General features: G+C 36.6%; 2 protein-coding genes across 3 annotated transcripts in view; both read left to right on the forward strand.

Moving 5' to 3' along the window:
- sonb (SON DNA and RNA binding protein b) overlaps positions 1-10023 on the forward strand; it is a 36799-nt gene extending 26776 nt beyond the window's left edge. For both annotated transcript variants that reach the window (XM_015060123.1, XM_015060124.1), the window contains exons 18-20: positions 964-1079; positions 2669-2770; positions 9382-10023. In XM_015060123.1, coding sequence (XP_014915609.1) covers positions 964-1079; positions 2669-2770; positions 9382-9459 — 296 coding nt within the window. In that variant the 3' untranslated portion in view covers positions 9460-10023. The remainder of the gene's footprint in view (positions 1-963; positions 1080-2668; positions 2771-9381) is intronic.
- A 3674-nt stretch (positions 10024-13697) lies between these two features.
- LOC106964541 (muscarinic acetylcholine receptor M4-like) overlaps positions 13698-20298 on the forward strand; it is a 33214-nt gene continuing 26613 nt past the window's right edge. The window contains exon 1 of the mRNA XM_015060122.1: positions 13698-13796. The gene's annotated coding sequence lies outside the window, so the exon portion shown is untranslated. The remainder of the gene's footprint in view (positions 13797-20298) is intronic.

The following is a 20298-nucleotide window of genomic DNA, read 5'->3' on the forward strand; positions in this document are numbered from 1 at the left end:
AACAGAAAGAAAAAAGGCCGAAGAGACGATAAAGCCGATAATTAAAATGAGGTCGATAGGTTTAATTATCATCCAATTAATTGATTTATCGTTTATCGCGACAGGCCTAAATAGGAGTAGTTGGAAGAAAAAAAATTCCCCCTTCTCCCAAAAGTCCATTTGTCATCATCAGCCATCCTTATAGATACCATATCTGTGCACAAAACAAATTAAATATCTTCATAATGATACAGCACTCTTTAGACTTTAGACAGATTTATTCCATAAACAGAAATACAATGTTCCATTTGTTTAGTTCTGACTTGTTGTTTTTTTTTATTATTATTATTATTTTGAAATCACTGATCCTCTCAAATTATGCACTTTGATTAACCTTTATTTTACCAGGATAAAAACACATTGAGTCCTGGCCAAGAGGCAGCAACAAATACAACGCAGAAAAATAATCAGTTAAATGAAAATATCAAGCTACTCGAATCATGTACATATTACAGAATCGGCCTCAGGTTAGTTAGTTCTTAGTTAATCACATTATAAATTAAAAATAATTTTATTTCAATATTAATTATATTTTTGAAGGGCAATTTTGTTTACAGACACTTCATAATCCATGTTTAATGCTTCATGATGTGTGTGTTTTTTATTTCCATTTTATTTATTGTTTTTGGTGACCCACCTGCCTGGTTTCACCGCTGGTTTTAACAAAAGATTCTCCTTGCGTCTGTATACATAAAATAAGTCAGTAAATCTTGAAATTAGCATTAGATTTATCTGTTTGCTTGTTCATGTTCTCATTATCACAGTGTGGCCCACAATGGGAGCAGTTCAAAGAACTCCATCAAAACCTGATATTCTGAAGACACGACTCAGCTTCTGACAGAAAATGTCTTTTAATTAAACTTGTGAAAATGGTCGCCATCCTTTCCTTCTCGTTTTATTTATGCTGGTTGTATTTGTGCACAGGGAAGCACCCGGTTTCTGCTCTCATTGAGTTGTGCAACAAGAAGCGGATCACGCAGCCAGAATTCGTCATGGTTCACCACAGCGGACCAGACCACCGCAAGAGTTTCCTTTTCAAGGTCGGTTCGTCTCATAAGCAGACCCATTCAATAAATGTGAATATTATTGAAAAGCCGATTTATTTTAGGAACTTTTTCACTACGTGACATACATTATAAATATTAATTGCACAGATGGCCTTTATTTCTGTTAATTATGATGATTTTCCACTTTACATTTAAAAGTAGATTATTACATTCGACCAATAAAAAATTGTTTAAAAACAGAAATGTGGGCTTCATGAAAAGTGTTTTATACTTGCTTAAAGGTTGTTGTTAGTACATGTAATATAACAATCAAGGCTCATTCTGACATATTTTACAATTAACTAAATATGACTGTAAATTCAGTATGATACAGTGTCTGTATTAGCATGGATCCTTTAAATATGATTATGGATCATACCTTATTCACTGTTGTATTTTGGCAAGAGATGAATGTTTCATCGAAGCAGATTACTCTATAATTGTAGTATACTTTGGCTCCATGTTGGTTCTGCTTTTCTTTCAACTGTGAACTAAAAACGTTTGAAGATTTTTTTTTCTTACCAACTTCATTAAAATTGAGCCCTGCAGAATCAACCAAACAATAAACCAGTTGTCCATAAAAACATTTCAGTAGCTGCGTTTCCTGTACAACTGTGTGAAAAACTTTGTCGATTTTCTGCTAAATCAACAAAGCATTTCCAGTTCTTATTTCTATTAAATTGGAAATGCAAATAGAGCCAGAAATGAATAATCTTGTTCATATGATAAGTCATTTAAAATCACTGAGGTGACAGGTGTACATCCTAAAGAGGCAGTATTGTGTAAAGTCAACATTTTGAACTTTACATCATGTTAAGATGTTATTCCCTCATTAAAAACATATCTCTAGTGTTGCTTTGATTCTTTCATGCATGTTTGAGAAATCCTATAATGTCCCCTGGCAACCATTCAGCTGTGAAAAACGTTCGGGTTGAGCTAGCAGTTTCTAAGCTTCCAGGCTTCTGCCTCACAGAGCTGCTTCTCCCCCATTCAGCTCCTTCAGACTAGCCTGCAGCAATCAGCCAACACCTGGTGGAACTGTATATCATCTGATCGCATCATATGAGCTACTTCTCAGTGTAACGCTGATGAACACATTAAAGGGTTAATAGAGGAGCCATGTTTGACTTCCTGAAAGCTGAGTTTCATAAAGAGGAGGAGCTTTTAAAGAGACAGAGGCCCAATTTCTTCCATTCATCCATCCATTTTTTGTACACCCTTGTCCCTAGTAGGATCGGGAGGGGGGTAGGAGGGTGCTGGTGCCTACCTAGGGGTACACACTGGACAGGTCACCAGTCTGTCACAGGGCAACACAGAGACAGACAGGACAAACTACCATTCACATACAGAGAATTTAGAGAGACCAATTAACCTTACAGTCATGTTTTTGGACTGTGGAAGGAAGCCAGAGAACCCAGAGAGAACCCAGCATGCACAGGGAGAACATGCAGACTACATGCAGAAAGACCCGGGCCGGGTATCAAACCCAGGACCTTCTTGTTTTCACTGTAATTAAAAGCGTAAATCAACTGAATCCATAGCTCCTGTGTTATTAAAACCATCCATATGCTGTGTTGATGCAGGTCACTGTGAACGGGGTGGACTATCAGCCGCAGACTGCCAGTCCCAATAAGAAACACGCCAAGGCCATGGCAGCCACTGTCGCCTTGCAGGCTCTCGGAGAGGTATGGCCTCGTCTTCTCTTCCATCTGGGTCTAAATAACAGAATACACTTGTTGTAACTCTACTTCCCAGTTAGAGAGCCTTTAAACAGCTGCTGTTATTTTCTCGTGACTTGTTAAAAATGCCTCAGCTTTTCTCTATCTCAGTTGTTATTTCAACGCTTTGCTGTGTAGGAGGGAGTATCAGATCACTGTAAAGCTGAGCTTGTTTTTGATTCAACTGAATACATTTCTTGTGTTTAGATTGACCACAGATATACAGGCTTACATTAATCCATTATTGTTAAGGCTTAGAAAATTATGAGGAAGACTATAGACATCACAGCTGTCGAACACAATCATCAACACCCTCCACAAGGAGGGAAGACCATAAAGCATCACTGCTTAAGAAGATAGCATTACTGTGGAAAGTTCAGCTGAAGGAAAAAGTATTGTAGAACTGCAGGACTGAAGACGATGAAGCAAAGAATTTGATGTTTATTTAAAGCATTAACACAAGTAGTATTTTTCACTTTGATGAAAAAGTTGTTCCGATTATGTCATCAGTGAGGAATCATCTATCCATTAATTCTTTACACCCTGGTCCCCAGTGGGGATCAGGACGGGGTACTGGTGCTTATCTCCAGCGAGACATTTCGGGAAGAGGCAAGGGACACCCTGGACAGGTCGCTAGTCCATCACAGAGGAATCAGTGGATTTTACAATTGTCTAGTTGACATAAAACATTTATTTGGGATGTGGCCTGATCACAGATGACTACGGTAGAAAACCAGCCAAAGACCACACTTTGGTTGGTAAATGTTTCCACAATTAGCTTTAAGTAAGAATAGAAAATAATTTAAAAAACTGGAGATGTAAAGGGGAAATGGACGGAACTTCAGAGCATCAACACGCAGTGAAAATATCTATTTCCAGAATATTTTCCAACTGTTGTTCAATGTGTTGAAATCTTTAATGTCCTTTTAAAGATGGGGAATGCCTGCAGACGGCCTCTATACAGTGTCCCAGTCTAAATAGAAGTTCTTAGACCAAGACATCCTTTCACCACACAGCTTCAGTAACCAATAATGTCTTTGTGACCAATTCTTTCACATTGCACAAAGAAACGCAAATATCTAACAAAGTCAGACAGATTTAGAGTGATGCAGCAAAAACAAAGTGGATTAGCAAAGCTAACCAGCAACTGATGGTGTCATCGAGGACATGTTGCCGTGGAATATCGTCTCTGATGCCTGGAAATTGATCTGTTACATGTCCTGATAGTCATAAAACAGTCTTAAGTCAGAGACTTCTTCAGAATTATTGCAGTATTGACTGCTATAGGAGATCCTTCCTGCCCACAACATCACCATCCACAGCAATTCTTTGAAGATACTTGGATGATATGAGTTATAACATTTTATTTCCCTTTGGGATAAACAATGCATTTTTAATCTAATTGAATGAATTGAAAATGGGCCAAGATAATGGTAGTGAATTTTTCTGAAAAGAAAAAAAGAATCGTATATCTACATATACACACAGCTAAAAACGCCACGTCTGTTCCTCAGATTGCAGCGTTGCAGAATTGTTGCTTTTTCTTTTGCATCTTCTAAAGGTGTGCTTCATTTATTGAGTTTATGCTGACAGTCTTTTCTGTGATGTAGAATGCTTGCAGGTCATGAAATGAAAATATTGGAAAATTTCTCCAAGGAAACAAGTGGAAGTAGATTTTGAGTTGGTTTTATACTTTGATGAAATGACAGAGTCTGACTTAATATGGCAGCTTATAGATCAGCCATATAGAATCACTAATGCTTCCATCATCACCGATCCATTAGTTATCAGCCATGCTGTACCCATTAGTCAATTAGTGAGCTGTCATAAGAGATTAAATAGTTTGACCTTTTCATTATAAAGATTGAATGAAAATGAACATCTACATGATGAAATCAGGCTACAATCACATTTTCTAATTCCTGGTAATTATTTATCAAGACGTTTTGAATGTTCTGAAATGAGTGAAATTCAACCTCAGAGTAAGAAAAGAAGTCATTGTATTCGTCAAGTTTTTGCTCTCTTTAAACCTCCTCAGCTTCTTGCACAAGTGAAAAAGCTCACTTCCCTCAGAGAAATGCAGGAACCACTCATCTCAGCAACATCTTTTATTTATCTTTTCTTTTTGTCTTTACATTATTTCAATTGACAGAGTAAGACCACCATGACTTTACATACGTAGTCAGAGTAGTCACAGAGAAGTCGGAGAGCAGGTTGAAAACCTACAAAAAATGAAAAAAAAAATCATTTACAGATCACAATGAACTAATTAACTAGTTTTGCAGGTAATGTTAATCTACTTTTCAGTTAACAGTGAATGAACAAACAAACTATATTCCAAACACATAAAATCCATTTCATCAACCAGGCTAATTTGGTTTTCTGAATGCAGATTAAATGATATAATGTCCAGTTCCTACCACTGGTGTCTTAATGGAAGCTTGAAGCTGAGGCTCTTTGTCTGAAGAGATCATTGTGAGCACAGGTGTGCCAAGTTACCTTATAGACTTCAGATGGGCCTGAGTGAAAGGGATGGGTGCGTTTGATTCTCTGTGATGTGTGTGCCAGTTGGGTGGAGACAGTAAATGCACTCACAAATGTACCATTTGCTGTTTTAACTTGACAGTATTTTAAACAGATTGATGTCTGGACTTTTGATTCTTTTCTGTTGGAGATTAGTTGCTGGATTTGGAATGATGGCCTCATATTAGAATTTTGGGAAATGTTGGTATCTCATGGTCGACTGCAGGGCGATTGGGATTCTGTCCCATTTCTACTTTGGTTTCTTCTGTTCAAAGAATATTGTTCCATAAGTCTTGTCTTCCAATCAGATGCAACCTCCTGTTTGAACTTTTACCTTTAATCTGCTAACTGAGGCCTGTGGAGTCTGAGATGGAGCTCTTGGGATTTCTTTTCATGTCACTGACTGAGGATTTAAGTGTCTAAAAAGTTCAGTTTAGTTTTATGTATTTGTCATTTCACAAATATTGTCTCAAGATACTTTGCATAAAATCCCATACAGTCCAGTCATACAGACACATTCAAAGGGCAACTCCATAGATTCCAACTGATCCTAGTTTTTAATCAGTGCAGTCAAGATGAGTATGTTATTCAAATTGGTTTAAAAAGCTAGCCAACTGAGTCACTGACAGTCAACAGTGGACTGTGTGGGTACATGTAGCAAAAACAGAAAAGAAGATTTTCTTTTAACAAAAAGAAAACTTCTGCAGAACCAGAGCCTGGCTCAGTGTGAGCAGCCACCTGCTGCAACCACCTGGGGGTTTGAGAAAACAAAACAGACACCCCAAAAAGAAACAGAAACACAGGTCCAGGAGTACTTTCTGAAATTAAATTAAAAGAAGTAAAGCGCTAATGGCAGTAGAAGCTCTTTTGTGGCTCACTTGTGGCAAACTACAAACAGAGCCTCTTGTGGTTTTCCATAACGACCAGATTTGTTTAAAGTTTGACTAAAAATTGCTTTTCAACAGATTCTTCAACCTGAGCTTTGACTAGTGTGCTGTGTTTGTCATAAAATAGATAAACACATTTTAAAATTGAGTTTTGAACATTTGGAATCAATGCAGAATTCCCAGTACTAGGAATCGATTTTTTTTCTCCACCTCTACTCTCTATAGTCTCTGTATTGAGCCCCTGGAGTGTAAAAGAAGAAAAACAAGAGAAGGGAATGTTGCTGCTGTCCACAGATTGACCCTACTGACCCTCATTGAGGTTAACATGTCAGGTGGAAGATTGTTTCCTTTTAAAATGCTCCTTTTTATTTGAGCTCACAGCCTGAAGAGGAAAGCCTGGCTAGGAAAGAAAGATCCTGACCCATATGGTTGGAGCCATTATTTCTGTCCGGCCCTCGGGGGGTTGGATGCAGCTTTGGAGTATTTTAACTTGGAGAATGGAGGGTGTTGCATGTTCCAGGGGTCAGTCAGTCCATTGATGCATTACAGGCAGTGGAGTTGCTGTTTACTTTAAGTGTAGTTTTGATTTTAAAAAAAAGAAGTGAAAAAGCTTTGGGTTTGTGTCACTTTCATTGGCAGAGATGTGCTGACACACGTTTCCATCAGTAAAGAGCATCAGCCTCAGAGGCAGCAGCAGTTTATTGAAGGTTGTATTCGGAAGCATTTTATAAGGTCACTTCCTGATATCCAATATTCCAGACATTTGGCTGCTCTTAGATAAAATTTGGTGCAGCTATCCAAGATTTCACAAAGGTTGGCATCAGTGTCTCATGGTGTAGAAAACTGATCTCTTTTTTTTTCAAAGTTCAAACCAGAGATGAGATTTTTCTATCACACCTTTTGTAGATGAAATATGAAAATGATCACATCTTAAATATAGTTTTGTCTAATATTTTCTAAACATTTTGTAATAAACTCTATTTCCATTGTTTTTGTTTCTTATCGAAAGGCCAGCTGACTTTTAAGAAATATAAGGCAATCAGTCACGTCCATCTTCCCAGCTATTATAGCTTGTAGACCCATAAAGGAACCTAATTTTGTGTGAAATTCAACTATAAACAAGAACATCTTCAAATTATGCTTTAATATTAGGTTTAAAATAAGTTTTCTGATGACTTTGTCTTAATAGTTTCAAGACTACAAGTTATTTACGTGTACATCCATCAGAGACTAAATCTAAATAAAAAAATCTGAGATATTTTTGTAGCCTCTCATTAGATTGTGTTGGACAGGCAGCTCCCCACACAGTAAACTTTCCTATCAGTTTCCTTAAATCACTGCTGCTGCCCCGATAGATGGCTGCGAAGGAAATTCTTTCAACCGCAAACTTCTTGAAGATTCGTAGCATTTTGTTGCAAACATGGCAAGATAGAAGTGAGAGCAGCCTTCAGCACTGTGGCTGCTGTAAGCCTCTTTGCAAATTATTCACACATTTGTATGCAAAGCTATTCACAATAAGTTCTTTTTGACTGGAGTCAAAAGAACTCCAGTCTTTCCATCACAGTCAGATGTGATGGAAACAGTAAGGAGTCATGCCAATAACGGCAAATATTTTTGCTCGATGTTGATTATGGGGACATGGTCTATTGTTCTTCCAAACAGGTTAATCTCAGTAGAGTAGAGCAGCATAAAAAGGTTAATTTATTTTAGTAATTAAATTTAAAAAGTTCAGCTCATTAAGCAATTAATTCCCCAGAGTGATATATTAAATATGGCAAGTTTTCAGAATATTAGAATATTACATGAGGCCAACAAAACACCTTGATAGTTTTGCTGGTAGAATGAAGGACTGTAGCCTTAACTTGTGGGGTGGAGGAACTCAAACAATGAAGACTGGCTTTGGACACCACTGCAAGATGTTACTTTGGTAATCCTTCCACTCAACTTTCCACTTGTATGCTAAGATACAGTAACAGAAACACCAACCTTCTAAGCCAAATTGTGAAGGTTATTAGTAGCTAAGTTTGCATTAAGAATGTGCGCAACACTTCAATATTCCACTAATGGTGAAAAAATACAATTTTGCAATAAGCTTGTTCACATTAAAAAAACAGGCTGCACCATCATCCTGCTGCCACTTCCTGTTTTTCTTCTTCTTGGTAACATTCAGTTGTTGATCACGGCTCATGTGATACAGAAAAAGTGTTTCCATTGCAGTTCTGCAAAATACACCAATTTTGATACAGTGGAAAAACCACCTCAAACTTTTTTTTTTTAACTTGGCGTGTTTCCATTAAGCAAACTTAGTTTCATAATTCCTATTTACATAAATTTATGGTCAATGGAAGTGCAGCTACTGACAGCTGAGTAGTTGTAATGTCAGCAGTCTTCCTTATGATTCTAGGCCAGTGGGTCATGTTGTACCGAGCCGAGGAGGGATGAGAGTAAATTTCCACCAGAAAACTCAGAAATGTTTAGATTAATCTCAGAAATTTAATAAAAAAAACAAGGAAATTTCTGAGTTTGAAAAGTCATAAATTTGCTAGAAAAAAATCAGAAACTTTGAGAATTCTATGTATTTCCTAAAAAAAAAAAAAAAAATTTAAAATACTGATTTTCAAAAGTAAAAAAATTCTGACATTAATCTCCAAATTTCAGGGATTTTTCTAGCAAAGTTTCAATATCTTAAACTCTTTTGTAGGAAGTTTTTCTAGAAAGTTTCTCAGTTGGTGAAAATATACTCATTTTTCTATCTACAATACGTCGTTGTAATCTGGCATTTAGTAAAAAAAAAATAATTTAAGTAATCTTCACTGTTCTAAAACTAGGTTATTGTTTTTAATCCCACATAGTGGGAAAAAAAGTCATATGCAGCTGAATTCTAACAGTTGACATGGTTAAAAAATGATATAAATATCACTTAAATTGTGTTCTGAAACAGTCATTTAGATAACATTGCAATCTATTTGATGTACTTGGAGATTATAAAGTTGCCAACTGGAGTTAGATGCCATAGTGGACCAAGCACTTCCTGCTTGTCCTAAAGAAACTTTAATATTAACATAACATGAACATTAGACTAATAACACTACCCAGTGTCATGTAAAAATGCATTGGATGTATCAATGAACTTGTTTTGAGATGTGTTCCTGTTTTTTTTTCTGGCAGGTTCCTGCAGACGGACCTGGACTCTACACTGGCCCCGTCTTCACTGCTGCCTCCACCGGCCCTCTGTTCTCCACATAGACAGCTTTTATTTTCCTACTGCAAACATTTCAGTTTGTGACAGTCAGTCAGGAAGGTACAGGATGTATTGCAGCTAAAACAGCTTCCTGCTTTTGTTCAGGATGCCTCACTGTCATGGCAGACCCGGTGCACAACATGGAACTGAGCCAGTCAGTAAATCCACTTGTGGTGTTTCTTTCTGGTACCTAAATATTCTGTTGTTCTCCGTTGTAGCTGGTAGATAGTGAGATTTCAGCTGCCATCTACGTGGTTTTAAACCCCTTCTAACATGCTTGGACGTATTACACAGAGATTGTATAAAGTATGCATGACTGTACCTTTGTAAGTTATGTAAATATGTATAGTGAGTGTAATGTATAGCAACTGTTTTAATCTTTTATTAGTTGAAACTAAGTAAAGACTTCTAGCAGTAAATGACATGTCTTGGTTCTGTTTGTCCTCATGTTGTAGTTTTCCTTCTAACTAAATGTTTATCACACAAGGCTGTTCAAGTTGGAATAAAGCCTTCTAACATATGCAACCTGAAATAAAGATTCTATTTATGTAACATGGTTAAATAGCCAATAATGCCTGGGTTCTTTGAGTGTTTTCATTGGAAATGTCACACAGCTTTATTAGTTGTTGAAATCTCAAAAACTATCAGAGGTTTAGGTGGCATGAGAGTAGTGCACACTTTCCACCCTACTGAGGTAAATGAGGTCTTAAAAGGGAACTGTGGAATATAATGTAAGTAGGTTTGTTTAGTTCCACCTGTTGTGGAAAAAAAACTATTTTACCAAACACTGTCAGGTGAAATCACTCAATCAGGTTTATTCATATATTGTGCACAATACAGAGAGTTTGTAGGACAATCAATAATGAAGCAGGTCTGGGTGAAAAGCTCTGCCAGGCAGAGACAACACATGAGTTTTATACCAAGGATAAGGAATTCAAAACAAGAGGCGAGACAGTCTGGCTCTGATGCATCTGTAGAAAACAACTTCCAACCTTCTACATGTAACCCAAATAGTTTTTTTGGTGAGAGTTCACAAGCATTTCATATAACATGATCAGACCTCATGTGATTAGACTTCTAGTAATTTTCCACCACACACCTTAATGTGATATTACAGACAATTTGGACATAAATGACCCTTTTCCACTAGTGACTAGCAGTTTGGCTTTACTCTACATGGTTACCCACTGCTTTGACTATGAGACTTGTTTCAAACAATCAAATCTGACCCAGGTCAAATCTTCATTGTTAATCTCTTGTAATTTAAGTAAATAATCTTTCAACTGCATTCTCCATTAGGATTGCCTCAACTTTGCAACAGAAGCTAATTTACATTCAAGATGGACTGGTTTTTGTTTGATGCATCAAAGATTCTGAAAGGTTTGAAAATATATTGTTGTACCTTCACCTCTATGAAAATAATGTTTTTGTTTCGAAATGGGAAGAAGAGGATGGGAACTGGACCTGCTTATCTTCTAAAGGGCCTACAAATTAAATTTGTTCTGACTTGGTGTTTTTTAAATAAAGTTTACTGAATTCATTTGTAAAGAGATGGGGGCCCAATTTCAAGGGACTAAGCTATGAAGTCAGTAAGCTTCTCAGTACCTATGCTTCTGGTTGATGTCTTGGTCACTTGAATGTTGGTGGTGCTTTCACACTTGTGGTAGCACAGGAGTCTACAACCCACACAAGTGGCTCAGGTAGTGCAGCTCATACAGGATGGCACATCAATGCGAGCTGTGTCAAGAAGGTTTGCTGTGTCTGTTACCGTAGTGTCCAGAGGCTGGAGGGACTACCAGGAGACATGGAGGAGGCCATAGGAGGGCACGGCCAGAGGTGGCATGACTGCCATTAGGTACCGAGATGAGATCCTAAGACCCCTTGTGAGACCATATGCCGGTGCGGTTGGCCCTGGGTTCCTCCCAATGCAGGATGATGCTAGACTTCATGTGATTAGACTGTGTCAGCACTCCAATCACGATTGGAGTGCTGCACTGAACCTTCACCTTGCACGGTTTCAGTGCAAGGTGAAGGCACTGAAGTCGTGGACTGGCCCACCCATTCCCCAGGCCTGAATCCGATTGAGCACATCTGGAAAATTGTGTCTCGCTCCATCCACCAACGTCACGTTGCACCAGAGACTGTCCAGGAGTTGGCAGATGCTTTAGTCCAAGTCTGGGAGGAGATTCCTCAGGAAACCATCCACCACACAAAATACTGAGCCTCATTTCGACTTGTTCTAAGGACATTGCGTCAAAGTTGGATCAGCTTGTAGTTGGTTTTTCCACTTTAATTTTGTGTGTGACTCCAAATCCAGGCCTCCATTGGTTAATAGATTTAATTTCCATTGATGATTTTTGTTGTCAGCACATTCAGCTTTGTACAGAACAAAGTATTCAATGAGAATATTTCATTAATTCAGATCTAGGATGTGTTATTTGAGTGTCCCCTTTATTTTTTTGAACAGTTGAAGATAACATAGTTACGTGATTGTGCCATTATATAGCACAACATGCCTGGGAAATACTTGATACTGCCCCTTTAAAATCAATGTTTTTTGTGAATCTTCAGAACAGACTATAAAGGTAACTAACTTCTTTATGAAAAATGCTGGTCAAAGTTGGTGGAAAGACTGATGAAGCTGAAGAAAACTTCAGACTGGGAAGGAGCCAATCTTGACAGGCTGCACATGAACGGCTGCGATTTAACAAATGTAAATCCCAACCCTCTGCCACTTTCTACCTCATGCACTGTCATATAAAATCCTAAGAAAATATTCTTTGTGGCTCTTTCAACAAAAAGTATAAGTGGAATGAATACTTTTGGACGGTGCTGCAAATCAAACCTCTTGGTGATATTCCTCTGTGATTGGTGCTTCTATCCTGACAGTTGTGCTTGTTACATCTGCTGCATCTCCAAGGTGAGCTGCAGGGTCATTAGCTAGGAACAGTGACAAGGTTGTCTTTCTGCCACCCCCACCCCCACAACCATCCACCCCTCAGCTGTCCTTATCAGCAGATCCTGATGATAGGTTTGGCTGCTTGTTATCCTAAACCAGCAGCTGTCTGTAGGTCACATCCTGTAAACAAAATAGGCTAAACAGATAATTGGATTGTTTTTTTGTTTGTTTTTTTTGTAGAACCTGTGTCCATTAGGCCAGAGTCTCCAGAAATATAGGCAACATATTTATCCATATTGCTGGAGACGGTATGTCAGAATAAACTATACATGTTTTAGGATGATAAAAATATGTCTATTTAAATTCAGAAGTTTCCATACCAACAAAGTTATTCATAGCCCTGGCAGATTTGATCAACATGTTGCTTATTATTCAAAAACTCAGAGCTCATCACCAAAGAGGCCAGAAGGCTTGGATTGGTGGAATGCCAGGGAAGATGTTTCTTGTCTTTACAATCAGCTGACCTGTTGTCGCAGTTATACACTTTGAATCTGTGTACATTTGGTACAGATTGATATGAAATAAGTACTTTGACGTTTGTTTTTAATTAGTCCACAAAAAAAAAAAAACTGAATTGAACTGAATTTATTTTCAAGCTATAACTTCCTGTTTGTCTTTAGGTGTTACTTCAATATTTCCAGTTAATATTCTTTGCCAATGATGCCATCTATTTTACGAAGTGCACCAGTTCCTCCTTCAGTATCAACATGATGCTTCCACCTCCATACTTCTAATGATAAATAAATCTCACAAAGTAATGATGGCGAGATGAAGCTTCATGATGCACCGCTAGAACCATGAGCCATGCGCAGTGGTGCTTCATTTACATCGAGTGGACAATACATGTGAAATAGACATTTTGTTTTTCTTTGTTTCTTTCTTTCCTTAGTTTATGCAGAGTTCTATATTCATCAACACAGATGAGGAATTCTATCTATCTATCTATCTATCTATCTATCTATCTATCTATCTATCTATCTATCTATCTATCTATCTATCTATCTATCTATCTATCTATCTATCTACCTTTTTATTAAAACATATCAAAATATTGCCAAACATGGAAAAATGTAGTCTATCGCAAAAAAGGCGCTCAAATAAACTACAAGTACACTCGCAATAAAATCCTAAAACAAGAAAATGTGACGCGAAAAACAGCCGCGGTTTTGCTACAATTTATTTCAATTCACAAGCAAACTGACGAGCCAGTTCCTGAATCAGTCACGTGGGCCCGAGTGCGAAGCTTCAAACGTCACCGCCTGCTCTATCAACAGAAGCTTTGGCACGCGCTTCAAAAAACATCCTCCTCGACACACTCTTTCGAAGCCTCGACACAGAAAAGGCATCACTAATTTTAAGCACCTGGCTGACAGCAGGCAGAAGGTATGTTAGTTTATCATATTTATGATGTCTGTGAATGCGCATATGGTGCATATGGTCAAAAAAGAACGTTTTAAAAGTTTGTTAAGATTGTTTTATTGTGAAAGATGCATCTCATGCCTAGTATGACCTAAAGTGACTCTACATGGAGCATTTGTTAATGTGTAAGAGCAAAAGTAGTTTGATGCTTCTGTTTTATTTTTCTTTGTAGCATTACAATATGTTTGATAGTGGAAACTATTAAAATGAATAGAAAAAATGCCCTAATGAGCTGTCACTCTGAGTTACCAAGCAGAGATGAGAGGTGATTTTTACTTAAAACAACACTTCTAATTCTTGCAAGAATGAGAACAGCAAGCAGACATGCTCAGTGTCTGATTTGCTCAACTTATGTTTTGGTTTTCATAAAGTTTCTCTCAGGGAGTCTGGGAACCAACATTTATGGCTCAGCATTTTGGTGTTGACAACTTTGAAACTTTGAAAATGGAGGATAGCTCCATTACTATCTAAACCCTCCGTAGGTTCCAGTTGGGTGAAAAATACAATAAGCCTCTCATGAATGTAAAAATGTTGCTGCAAAAGGTCATGCCGCCAGGTTATGCAAAGTATTAAAATAAATTATTTTCTAAAATGCCAGTATCAATCCACTGTTTAGATCATACAGGAAACTTGTTCCATATGTGATTGACTATGATAAAGAAAATCAACAATAATAAAACTGAAATAAAATTAAACAAATTAGTAGCAGGATATATGAATAAAAATCTAAGGAGTTAAGATTAATAATCAACCCAAAAGGAGTTGTTGGAACATTAGCAATAGCAAATGAGAATAAAAAATAAATAGAAAATATTGTTTTCTACATTACATCAAATAAATGGATAGTTGGATGGTGAATGCACATCTTTCTTTACCCTGTTGTGTTCCAGTGGGGTGAAAAATACAATAAACCTCACATGAATGAAGCTGGCTGCAAAAGGAAGTTATTTTTTCCCCAGGCTATGCAAAATATGAAAAAGAATATTTTCTAAAATTCCACTAATAGTGTTCAACACAAAATTGTTAGGAAGGCATTTTCATTACACAAATGTTATGAACCATCATTGCAACTGGCCATTATTCAGCCAATGATGCTACACTGGTTCTGTCCTGGGAACTGAAATGGAACCTCTGGAGAAGATGGTGTAAAGTGGCCTGTGGTGTAATTATCTGTGGTAAAGCAGATAATTGCTTGAATTCCTTGAATTGTGTTGCAGTTATTGAGTCATTGGTTTAATCAAAATTGGAGTAAATGGAGATTATTTTTAGGTGTCCATGTCCAAATGTGGTATATATCACTGTGTTCTGAGTTCTTATTTGTTTATCATTATAAGGCAAAATGTCTGTGACATGACTTATTCCTCTAGCTGCCTTCAGATATCAACAGCCCATCTGTGCAATCCTGCAGTGAACAGTTTCTTTTAGTTAAATATAAGGCTCATGGGTACAGGCTGTGCAGGGACAAATCCTTAAAGGATGCTGATTCTAACCTCAACACTTTCTTTTTTCTAACTCCTGAGATGCTCACAGCAGGGATCCGAGATCTGGCCGACTGCAGCCATTGCTGTGATCTTGTCAGTGGGAGAAAAGAATTAATCTGTTTCCTCACAGAGCTCACAGTAATCATTTCAGACTCTCTGAGGAAGGGACTTTGTCAACTGATCAGTGTACACCAACTCTGCTCTGGAGGTACCAAGACTAAGAAATCCTGTAGTAAAACGTACTGCCCAGAGCCATTCAATGTAAAACCTACAAACTGTGGGGTTCTGAAGTCTTTAACAGCTTCTAACAGGTTTTCTTCCAGATCATCCTGAGTTTAGCTCCATCCATCTTCCTATCAATGCTAATGAGTTGTCCTGTCCATGCTGATGAAAAACATGCCCACAGCATCACACTGGGGACAGCAGTGCTGTGCAGTGTTATTTTTATCTTCAGTGTTTTGCATGTAAGAAAATTAGATTCCATTTGGGCCTGATCTGATCAGATTATTTTGTTCTATCCACAGTATAAAATAACCACTATGTCCCAGCTGTATCATACACTACTTTAATCTTTCATATCATATCCCAGTAAAATGCATGAAGGTTTGTGGGTGTGACGGTGTGGAAAAGTTTGAGCGGTATGGATCGTTTTTTGCAGTTCTCAAAAAGAAGAAGAGAGGATTTAATGAAGAGAACAGCTTGGAGGGTCACAGAAAGGCAACATTTTCACAGATTATAACCCAAATCTCACAATATCTTTATTTGGAAAAACTCTTCAAAATTTTACACTGCACCACTTTTTGATTGGACAGTTACAAATGCTGACTTCAGTCATATCTGTTTGTATTACAACCCAGCAATCATCTGACAAAAGCAAAGAGATGCATTGTATTGTTTTACTTTTATAGATGAGAATCAATAAAAATTTGAATCAGGGTGAATTTATGACATCTACCCTGTGTTATTTTAGTTAATGTCACACTAACGGTGATAAAATGTCTCCCTATTCATTGTTTGTTTTAGTTTACAACATTAAGTTTTACAGATCGGTTTGGACTAATGAGCTTAGAGGCTCATGGGATGTGAGACGGAATTTTCTGCTGTTGGTTCCACAAGGTCTAATGTTTGGCAGCAAAACCTTTGGTAGATCAATTACATCTGTGGCCTAAAGTCTACAATTTCTTTTATTTTCTATGGATATTATTGTTTTACATTCAGGGAGCAGTTTAAATTAAATTACACACAGTATACTTAAGAAGGAATTAATTGAGAATAAATCAGCAGACTCTCCATATATAGAGGCTATAAGCCTCAACATGGCCGCCCTGGTTCTATGAGGAGGAATGGGAGAAAATTCCAGCAAACGCTTAACCTACACAAATCAACTTAAAGGACAGTTCTACCAACTGTCTCAATTTGAAAAAGTAAAAGAATCTGTCTGGCAAAGAGTAACAATTTTGATCATTCTGACTACCGTAACTTAAAACAGGAAAACCTAGTCTGACTAGATGTCAGGCATTGAGGGAAGAGGCTTGTATCCTTTTGAGCAGTCTGTATGTAATACATCTTCATCCATATAATATGCTGTTCTTTCTGTTCTTCTTTACTCATATTCATTCATCCTGAAATGATGTGAGTAAAATAACCAAATAAAAAAAAATGTTGCGCCTGTAAGGAAACATCCAAATGTACTTTAAGAAACTGACATATTGATGGTCTGTCATTCAAAAGACTGAAAATGCATCTGACAGAACACATTATGTTGCAGTCATGCTTGCTGTTTAATTTGAGTGGGAGTTGAGACATCAAAACAAATTTAATTCATATGCAAGATGCCATGTCATATTTTGGCTAAAATCCTGTTACTTACAGAAAAGCTTTAGTCTGTTTAATAAATGTTTCTGCCTGTAACTTAATAAAATAAATTCATAGCTGAATGTTTCTGGAAGTTTTATAATTGGATTAGTTCTGTAATTGGACTTAAAGGAGGGAATAGGACACCTTCTAAGCATTTTTCAAAGCTTACAGTTTAGTGAAACAAAACTTTTTTCGTTTTTTTTTTTTTTTTTTTTTTTACAGATGTCACTTCAATAAAACTATGAAAGCTATTGGAGAAAAAAGGAATGGATTTAATTAGGATGTTCGGTGAAGCATTCAAAGGCAACACTGCAAGACGACTGATTTCCAGGATTTAGTCACTCTTACTGCTGCTTCAAATTAAAGGTGAGGAAAAAAAGCAAACAAAGCTGCAAAAGACTGAAACATGTCTTCCAGTAAATGCAAAACACTATTAAATCCCATAAAATTTTGTAAAAGGCACTTTATATTGTGTAACTAATAAAGACATAACTAATGCAGTCAGTGTTTTAGAATATGTGGTAAAATATCTGCTGCTCATTTCCATATTTTAATTAAAATTCCTTTTATTTAAAATTTTACTGGGAAGGCCAGTCAGTTAACAGTATTCAGATATGAGGACAAACAAAGTGCTACACATAAAAAGAGGTAAATTTAAAAAGTAACACAAAAAGTAACGGATGAAAATGGAATTAAATACATAGGACAAGTAAATAATCTTTATGTAGGCATCAGACCTTACATTTTTAAAAAGTCATATTTTCCAGACAGGAGGCCAGTGCAAAGATAATAATATCAATATATTATCAATGTATTGTTTTTATTGGCAAGTATTTACTGCATTAAGCATTAATATGTTAATATTGTTAATTTACAAATAATCCATGCAATTGATACAAATTTTGGTATGATGTAAATTTGTGACATTAGGCTTAATTGGATGTAATGGTTCCAAACAAACTTTATAGTCCTAAGTAGGAAGACTAGTTGATTTACTGCTTAACCAGATCTTTAAAATGAACTGCAACATATGTTCTTGCCTCATTGCTGGGTATTGAAATTATGGCTTAATAATGCAAAACCACAACCTAGAGTTATCCACACTCTAATCACTCCAAATGATGGAATAAGAATCAAAAGTGAAAGTGGGTGAATTGTCCACCTTTGTTGTGTCAAAGTGTTATTTTTATTCCACTGTAACTGTGACAGTACAGAGAAAAAAACCACCCAAAAACTGTCCCTGTCTGTTCAGACATCTTTACAAACCATGTTTTTATTTATGGGGGATGGAGTGCATCATAAATGATACAGTTGGTACTTTTTGAAGCAATCTCCATTTTTTAATGGAAAATAAAACCATTTTAGGTATGTCAGAATATACCGAGCAAACTGTGGCAGCAGCTTTATGTTCTTTTAAAGATTGTGGAAGGTGAACATAGCTGGATTTTTTGTGGTTGTTCAATTTTAAGTCTACATTCACAATTTCTCCTTAGTGTTTGATACTCTGTAGTTCTTAGCTTTGTCACTTTGTCCTTATGTCTAGCTTTAATATTTTTGAGACTAAAAACCACAACTTTTGCCTACTTTTAGTGTTAATCTGGAGGAATAACATGCTGGAGTTAAGAGAGTAAGGGACTAAAATTTTGTGAGAGAAATATAAAGATGTGTATCATCAGCATAGAGGTGGTAAGAGATGTCACAAGACTCTAATCTGAACTACGTGTAAATAACATCACAATTCACTTTGCACAGTTGTCACTTTTCCAGTTTCACTGTATCAAATTCACCACTTAAAATCTAGTGATACCAATTTAGTACTGGATGCATTGTTGTTAGTTCATGTATCTATTAAGACGTTTGTATCGCTATACTGTGGAGTCGTTGAAAACCCAAGTAGAAATTCCTGGAAAGATCTTGTATGGGAAAAAAATCTTGGTAACACTTTATTTGAAGGGGGGTGAATAAGACTGTCATGACACTGTCATAAACATGACATAACACCTGTCATGAACATGAATAAGCCTTCATGAATATTTATGACTGTTGTCATAAAGCGTCACTCGGTAAATTATGACACTTTTAAAGAAATCATTACTGACATAAATTTGTTATAAAAGTATTACTGATTGCACTTTAAAAATTAGGTAACTTTATATTATTAAAGATAAAGTTTAAACAGTAATGATTTCTTGGTTAATGTTAAGTTGTCATAACAAAGACATTTTGAATAATGTCAACTTTGTATTAAAAGTGTCATAATTTACCGAATGAGACTTTATGACAACAGTCATAAATACTCATGAAGACTTATTCATGTTCATGACAGGTGTTATGTCATGTTTATGACAGTGTCATGACAGTCTTATTCACCCCCCTTCAAATAAAGTGTTATCTTTCAACTATAATTTTTAACAAATTTCAATTAAACATTTTAACAGAAATCAGAGATCAGGTCCCATGTAATATGTGTCTCTGTTTGCTTCCAAAAGAAGAACTATAAAAGGACAATGTTCGCTATAAATGGTGAAGGACAACTACTTCACAATGTGAAGGCATGGGATTCCTTTGTGTGTCCATTAAATGAATGTCAATAGTAGGAGACGGAATGTGTGTGTGTGCTTTTGTACAACAAGCTTACATAAGAAATTCTACTCAAACCATTATGGGTTGAAGTGGACTGATTTTGGCTCAGCCATTATACTCTTATACAACCCGCTGCAGGGAGAAGAGTCTGGGTGTGTGCCTGAGTATTTCTGCACACTCACATTACTCATGCCCTTCTCTGGCATTCGACTCATTTTTACAATAGGAGGTTTCGCCATCAGATGGTTAAGTCACCTCATTTTCACAAGACTTGCTGGGTTTTATTGTTTGTAAGTGTGAACACAGAATGACTGTGACAGCAGATGGTCTGAAATTTCACACAAACAGAGCGGTACACCTGTCACCTCCGATTCAATGGCTCCCGTTCCTCTGAAGATGAGTTTTCTATGTTAGAATGACATGCCTTGAGAAAACCTGAGCAGATTTGTGTTTTTTTTTTTTTTTTTTTTTTTTTTTTTTTTTTTTTTTTTAACCCAAATTTATACATATTTAAACTTTTTTTTAATACTTTTTTTATTTTTTTT

The sequence above is a fragment of the Poecilia latipinna genome, unplaced genomic scaffold (assembly GCF_001443285.1).
Source record: "Poecilia latipinna isolate Pla-1442-1.1 unplaced genomic scaffold, P_latipinna-1.0 Scaffold1688, whole genome shotgun sequence".
Lineage (NCBI taxonomy): Eukaryota > Metazoa > Chordata > Actinopteri > Cyprinodontiformes > Poeciliidae > Poecilia > Poecilia latipinna.